Source organism: Dendrobium catenatum, unplaced genomic scaffold (assembly GCF_001605985.2).
Source record: "Dendrobium catenatum unplaced genomic scaffold, ASM160598v2 fragScaff_scaffold_43, whole genome shotgun sequence".
NCBI lineage: Eukaryota > Viridiplantae > Streptophyta > Magnoliopsida > Asparagales > Orchidaceae > Dendrobium > Dendrobium catenatum.
In genome coordinates this window covers 1,788,743-1,797,103 of record NW_021318505.1, presented here as the reverse complement: position 1 = coordinate 1,797,103, position 8,361 = coordinate 1,788,743, and the positions used below count along the sequence as shown (strand labels likewise).

The 8,361-nt window shown below is 42.2% G+C and overlaps 1 protein-coding gene across 1 annotated transcript; it reads left to right on the top strand.

The window, feature by feature from the left end:
* The first annotated feature begins 6,237 nt into the window (after positions 1 to 6,237).
* Positions 6,238 to 7,503, top strand: LOC110107255 (uncharacterized mitochondrial protein AtMg00810-like). Its single transcript, XM_020837457.2, has one exon. The coding sequence runs from the start codon at positions 6,238 to 6,240 to the stop codon at positions 7,501 to 7,503; it is 1,266 nt and encodes a 421-aa protein (XP_020693116.2).
* The last annotated feature ends 858 nt before the right edge of the window (positions 7,504 to 8,361 follow it).

Below are 8,361 nucleotides of genomic sequence, written 5' to 3'. Positions count from 1 at the left end.
CGCCAGACCACCACTTGAGGCCCTCACCTCCGCTGGACCACCGCCTGATGTCGTTACTCCGCCGGACCACCCCTTGAAGCCCTCACCTCCGCCACCACCGCTTGAAGCCATCACCTCCACCGGACCACCGCCTGACGTCGTTGCTCCGTTGAACCACCGCTTGAGGCCCTCACCTCCGTCAGACAACCGTCTGATGTCGTTCCGCCGGACCATCCCTTGAAGCCCTCACCTCCGCCGGACCACCGTCTGACGTCGTTGCTCTGATGAACCACCGCTTGAAGCCCTCACCTCCGCCCCACTGCCTGATGTCGTTTCTCTGCCGGACCATCGCTTGAAGCCCTCGCCTCTGTCGGACCACCGCTTAATGTCGTTGCTCTACCGGACCACCACTTTAGGCTCTGTGCTCTACCAGGCCACCACCTGAGGCCCGAACTTCTACCGGACCACTACCCGAGATTCAGACTTCTGCTGGACCATCACTTGAGGCTATGTGCTCCACCAGGCCACCACATGATGCCCGGACTTCCATCGAACCACCACTTGAGGCCCTGAGCTCCACCAGGACACTACCTGATGCCCGAAGTTCTGCTAGACCACCACTTGAGTCTCGAACTTCTACCGGACCGCCACCTGAGGCCCGAATTAATTCTACTGTACCACAACCTGAGACTCGGACTTCTGTCGGGCCACCACTTGACGCCAAGAGTTCTCCCGGAGTACCGCCCTTCTACTACGGTCTCATGTCTATTATGGTCCTTCTGACCTCCATCAATAGATAACAGACTTTTTGACCCCGATCTTCTGCCTACTACGTTCTTTCGGACCCCTGTCTCCTGCTGATTATGATATTTCTGACCTTCATCACCAGACAACGGTCTTTCTGACCCCGGTTTTTTGCCAACTACAATCTTTCGGACACCTGTCTCGTGCCGACTATGGTCCTTCCAATCAAACAAACATGTCTATGTTGATTATTGTAACTCCCACCATATAATGCGCTTTATATGACGTACATTAGTGACATCAAGCCAAGGCCTTCTCCCTAAGAATGGGCTCATTTGTAACCGATTGCAAATACTAGTTGATTCATTCAAATTAGGCCAAGCCCCATGGTTTTTCCCCCCCTTTTCAGGGGTTTCCAAGTAAAAACTCTGGTGTCTCTTATGAATGCTACACCCTCTATCTAATCTGCTTGTGTGATGGATCTTCGTGCAATGCTAAGACGTTAAATTATATATTTCTCTACCGCCGTGAATACTCCATAACGCAACAATATATAATTGAATTTGAGCTGGATAAATGTAACTTAAATTGAATTAAATCAGATTTATTAGACTGATTTAATATTTAAAAAAAAATAAATTCACTAATCAATTTAAAATTTAGAACGGTTTTTAAATCAAAATTCACAACCTAACGATTTGAAGAAGCATCAACGTATTCATTGATTGAAATGAATGAGGTGGGTACATGTTTTATAATTATTTTTATTTTAAAGCCTACAAAACAAATATTTTTAGTTTAGAGCCTGCTACATTTTTTTTTTTGAAAAAGTGCTTATACAATTATGGGAAGGATATTTTTTTTTAGTTGATGTAAAAAAAAAAAGCATCATACCATACAACTTTTATAAAAGAAGCAAAAATATAATAACCAAACAGAAATTATGAGTACAATATGAAAAACAAAACAATAAGAAAGTTGATGGAAAGAGAGCCTTAGGGCATCTCTAACCCAAAAAACCCATTTTCCACTCTAAAATGCCGTAATTCATCTCCAATCGAACTGCAATTCCTGCAAAGGTTATTAGCACGTATAGATATATTCTGTATTTACCATTATGTTATTACTTAGTTGCCATTTGTCTGGCTATATAATACTCACCTTTGTACCTAGTTTGTGATATACAAGATTTACTTCTTTTATTTCGTCTCTGTCTTTTCTCTACCGTGCTCCGTGCTCTCTCCAGGTTCTTGCTTTTCCTTCCTCAAAGCTCTCAAAGGTAACAATCTCTCTCCCCTTTCGCACACTTTTCTCCTCTTTCGGATTCTTCTTCGGCAATCCAATTTTTTTTAACATTATTGGCGTCGCACTGTTCACCTACCTAATTTTGGCGTGAGATTTGGAATTCAAATGCAGCTAATGACGGACGGCATATGATGATATACAGTTCGGTTGAAAATGATCTTAACTTAATAACTATATGATAAAAAGTTTAAAGACTTCAAATTATAAAAAAATATAACTGGTAGAAAAGTTTGGATGATGAACAATGAAGAACGTGAAAGATCCGTTGGCTGATCATTCTTTTGATAACAGGAGGGACAAAGTAGATGAGAAGATCAGTGTCAATCATAAGTAGCTTGTATGCATTGAATAGTACTTGTTGACAAGTATTGATAAATGATTGATGGGGGATATTTGAAACACTTAAAAAAACTTAAAAAAAAAAACAATTATTATTTAAAAAGACATCTTGACTTATTTTGAGTATTTCATTATGTTTGAGTTGTCTTATTTATAATAATAATAATGAGTATAGTAAAATTCCATGATCAAATTATATTAAAATAATAATAATAATAATAATAATATGATGAACTTATATAATATAATACAGATATTATTATAAGGACTGAATGCCGCATTTTGATGTGGAAATAACATAATATTGTATTGTTGCTGATAAGAAAGAAATAAGATTCATGCCACAATTTCATTCATTTTTGTTGAATTCCTGCTTAGCAGGTAAAAAAGGCTTATGAAAGATACTGTCATATTAGTTTTGATACCTCATTAAAAATTATCTTGATCGGACATGAATCTCGAGGCACACCCAAGTTGGAAAATTTTCAATTAAAATTATGGATCATCCAAACTCTAATTTTAGCAAGGTTATAGTTAAATTGAACATCTTGAGAAGATGAACCCAATGACACCAAATTCAGTTCAATCCAAGCCCAAATCGAAGGACCAAAATACTCTTGGAAGCTTCAGAACATTAATTGGATGATCAAATGAATGTGCATGCATATAGTCAAATGAAGCGTCTCGATGAGAGGAATCCAACGAGCCCAAGATTGCTTCATTTTGACATCATTAAGACACTTAAATGTTGAATAAAGCCCTATGATCAAAATAACCAATATCGACCGTCCATTAGAATATTAGCATATCTTAAACATTCTGTATCTAGTTATTACTTAATTGCCATTATATGGTATTAAATACTGCTCTGTACTCTGCCCCGTTAATGAACTCTATTCTTCAATTTCTGTTAGCCGTGTTTGTCTTTCTCGGTCTCTCCCGTCTCCTGTCATTCTCACATGGTATCAAGAGCCATGAGGGGAGATCAAGATTCTGGCATTTCTCCTCCTCCTCCCTCCTCCCTCCTCCTCCTCTTCCACCCAGATCGGCAACTATCTTGCACAAATCTCCATTCCCCAACCACTCAAATTTCTTGTCTCTAACCTCAAGAACTTGGTACCGCACTCACTCACGTCAGAAAATTACATGATATGGCGAACACAGCTCCAACAGCAGTTCACAGCGAACGGATTCGCCGGTCATCTCACCGGCTCCACCATGGCTCCCGTCAACACTGCTTCCGCCGATCACGCCAACTGGACTATCATCGACAGTAACCTCCTCTCAGCCCTCTTCTCCACCGTTTCTCAAGAAATTCTTCCCTACATCATTACCTCCAAGACCACCCATGAGGCTTGGTCTGCTCTGGAAAAACGCCTTCAACCGTCCAGCAGATCTCGCGTCATTCAACTCAAAAACGACCTGTATCACGTTCGCATGAAAGATCAAACTATCCAGCAATATCTCACCAAGATTAAGTCTCTCGTCGACGGCATTTCCGCCTCTGGTTCTCAGATTGATCCTGAGGACATAATTCTTCACATCTTGAATGGACTGCCACTCACGTTCAACTCCTTCAAATCAAATTTTCGCAACTCCCTCCAACCCATAGATCTTGACACATTCTATGCGCTCCTCTGCAATGAAGATCTTCATCTCCAACAAGATATTCTCCAAGAACAGCAGCCGACACACGCGGCCACTGCTCTTTACGCCGCGCCAAACACTCAAAACCGAGGAAGAAACTACAAAAGATTTATCAAGAACAAGAATCCACTGAACAACAATCCCACGACGGTATATCCGAACACGACACCGGCTGCTACCAACAAGGCTCGACCGACATGCCAAATCTGTGGCAAGATCGGTCATGTAGCTCTCAATTGCTGGCATAGGTGCAACTTCAAATATGCCCCCACCGATCCTCGTCAACCTCGGGCACTTCTCGCAAACCCAACGCCTACCACATCTCAAGAATGGATTGTAGATTCGGGGGCCTCAACACACCTTACACCTGATGTACAGAACATCCAGTACCCCGCGCAATACCAGGGCCTCGACTCGGTCTCCGTTGCCAATGGCTCTTCTCTGCCTATACAACACGCAGGTCAAGGAATTCTCCCCCTTCCTGACACGTCTCGTAAGCTTCGTCTTCATAATCTTCTTCATGTACCGAATTTAACACATAATCTATTATCCGTTTCAAAGCTCACTCCAGATAGTTCTGTTTCCATAACTTTTGATGCACATGGCTTTATTATTAAGGATATACATGATCAGCGTCCACTGCTTCATGGACGCCTTCATAAAGGTCTATATCAAATACAAGTAGCTCCAGACACCAAGCCGACTGCCTTCTCCGCCACCACCAATGCCTCTCATCTCTGGCACGCCCGGTTAGGACATCCGCGCAACGACATCACCTCTGTTCTTGCTAACAGATTTTCGGAGATTTCTAGTTTACCCTCCTCTTTTATTTGCTCATCATGTAACGTGGCTAAAAGCCACAAGCAAGCTTTTAATAAAAGTTTTTCCATTACTTTTGCACCATTTGAATTACTTCACACAGATGTTTGGGGACCGGCACCCCAACCTTCCATCGATGGATTTCATTACTATATTGTTTTTATCGACGACTACACACGTTTTTCTTGGATTTATTTCATGTATACCAAACAAGAAGCGTTGTCGAAATTTAAAATCTTATGTAACGTTATTAATACGCAATTTCAAACTAATCCCAAAATTCTTAGGTCCGACGGTGGGGGTGAGTTCATTAGCAACTCATTCAAGGCTTTTCTCCAAGAACGTGGAATAACACAACAATTATCCTGCCCTCACACGCCGGAACAGAATGGCCTTGCTGAACGCAAGCACAGACATCTTCTTGATCTGACTCGAGCTCTCCTTCACGCAGCTAATCTCCCAATCAAGTTCTGGACCGACGCCCTCTCCACAGCACATTATCATATCAATCTCCTTCCATCCAAATCTATTTCTCTCCAAATCCCGTTTCAACGTCTGCACGGTACACCTCCGTCGTATTCTCACTTGCGCACCTTCGGCTGCCTATGCTTTCCTTGGATGAAGCCTTATGCACCAAACAAGTTTGCCCCGAGATCACACGAATGCATTTTTCTTGGCTATTCGCCTCAGCACAAAGGCTACAAATGCTCCACTCTAAGCACAGGTAAAACTCTCATTTCTCGTCACGTGGTTTTCTATGAAAATCATTTTCCCTACAAACATCTTCAACCTCCCCACACGGAATTAACATCCTATATTCCCACCAATATCCCGCCTCTGATTTTAACTCCTCACTCCACTGCTACCCCCATCACCACTAAACCCAACTCATCCCTTCCTCACATTTCTGGCAACACTAATTCCTCTCCTACTATTCTCTCACCAAATCACTCGGCCAGCAGCAGCTCTACTTCTACACACACATATAACTCCAGCAACACTCACTCCTTACCTGCATTCGCACAGCCACCATACCCGCCCATTCCTAATCCTTCACACCCCATGCAAACGCGCCTAAAATCTGGCATCTCCAAACCAAAACAATTCTTCAACCTCCTCACACATTTCAACCCGCAAACCACACCGCTCAATTACAACCAGGCAGCTAAACTCCCACACTGGCAAACGGCTATGAACGACGAGTTCAATGCTCTACAGAAACAAGAAACATGGACTTTGGATCCCGCTCCTACAAACAAACCGATATTGGGCTGCAAATGGACCTACAAAACAAAGCTTCTTCCGACTGGTAAGGTCGATTGATACAAAGCCCGCCTTGTAGCCCTCGGCTACAATCAAAAGTTCGGCATCAACTACACCGAGACTTTTAGCCCAGTCGCCAAGATGCCAACCATACGACTTCTTCTCACTCTCGCACTCAACCGCCAATGGCAACTTCTTCAACTGGATGTCTCGAACGCGTTTCTTCACGGAGACCTCCTAGATGATATCTACATGCGTCAACCTCCTGGTTTCCAAAACCCGCAGCATCCAGACTTCGTCTGTAGACTACGCAAATCGCTTTACGGCTTAAAACAAGCGCCGAGACAATGGTTCCTAAAGCTCACTGGTTTTCTTCAAGATCAAGGATTTCGGTTTAGTCATTCCGATCCTTCTCTACTTATTCTTAACAAAGACAACATTCACATTTACATTCTAATATATGTTGATGGCTTTCTTGTCACAGGAAACAACGAACCAGCTATCACCCGTCTCCTCAAACAGCTTCGCTCCCAATTTGCGCTAAAACAGCTTGGCGATATCTCATTGTTTCTTGGGATCCAGGTTCTCCGAACCTCTAACGGTTATTTTTTAAATCAAACTCATTATGCTTCCAAACTTCTAAATGATGCAGGTTATACGGATTGCAAACCCGCCCCCACCCCGACATCTTCTCCGTCCAAGCAGAAAACAGCCGACCGGACTCCATTTTCGGATCCCACCGTGTATCGACGGCTCGCAGGATCAATGCAATATCTCACAATCACGCGGCCCGACCTTGCTTTCGCCACTAACATAGTCTGTCAACATATGCAAGATCCTTCCAACCAGGATTTCAAAGCTCTTAAAAGACTTCTCCGATACATCAAGGGAACTCTCTCTTACGGGCTCCCTATTACAACCGAAAATCTGGAACTTCACTCTTATACGGACGCTGACTGGGCCACTGATGCTAGCGACCGGAAATCAATCTCCGGTTTTTGCACATTCATCGGTCCAAATCTCATCTCATGGACTGTCAAAAAGCAGGTCACCGTCGCCAAATCCTCAACTGAAGCCGAATACAGATCGCTCTCCGCAGCCACTTCAGAGGTCATTTGGCTCCGCCGCCTAGCTGCCGAGCTAAATCTACCGCAGGAAAAACCTACCATCATTCATTGCGACAACACCTCTGCTATGGCCATTGCGAAGAACCCGGTCTTCCACGCACGAACGAAACATATCGAGATTGACTATCACTTCATCCGTGAACACATCGGCTCAGGCGCAATCCAACTCACTCATCTGTCATCCAAAGAACAAATTGCGGACATACTTACCAAGCATTTGTCACCGCCACGGTTCAACGAATTACGCAGCAAATTAACCATTCGATCCTCGAATGCTTAATTTGCGGGAGGCTATTAGCATATCTTAAACATTCTGTATCTAGTTATTACTTAATTGCCATTATACGGTATTAAATACCACTCTGCTCCGTTAATGAAATCTATTCTTCAATTTCTGTTAGCCGTGTTTGCCTTTCTCGGTCTCTCCCGTCTCCTGTCATTCTCACATAGAACACTCCCAACTTAGCCTTGATTTTCTCCAAATTTACTTGTCATGACACTCTCAAAAATATAAATATACTCACATTCTTCACATGAAAGGGAGAGAGAAAGAAAATGAGAAAATTTGGGAAACTCTTCTACCACCGTCCGTTTTCAGACTTTAAAATCAATACAATAGCCATTTCGAATGAAGCTTAAATTAAAAACAAAAAAGCTTATATGTATAAGACAAAAAAGGTTATATGTATACATGTGGTTCAATAAATAGAACCATTCAATTTCATGTACTTGTAAATATATAGCTCAAAATATAAGAAAAAACAAAATTGAAAATACATTAGAATAAGAGATAAAAAATAGAACAAAAACAAAAATAACAGAGATCTAAATGAGAGAAGCATCTAAAGGATAAAATGCAAAGGATACTATGATCCAGAGAGCACATATATAATTTAATATAGAGATCAAGCCAAAACTGCATAGTCTAGATTATGCCCAAAATCACATCAAATTCAAGATCTGAAGATAAAATCTCATACAGAAAATCCAACAGCTAAACTGGAAAGATTTAACAAAATTTGCTTGTGTTAAGCAACTTTCTAACCCCAATGAACTAAAATCTATAAATTTTCGCTTGCGCATTTATAGGCAACATGAATTCTAACTTGTGTGGCGATCCACGTTTCAGAAGAAGAAG

Bases quoted from the DNA above. Each gene is read 5' to 3' on its own strand.
- LOC110107255 (XM_020837457.2), top strand. From the start codon at position 6,238: ATGCCAACCATACGACTTCTTCTCACTCTCGCACTCAACCGCCAATGG.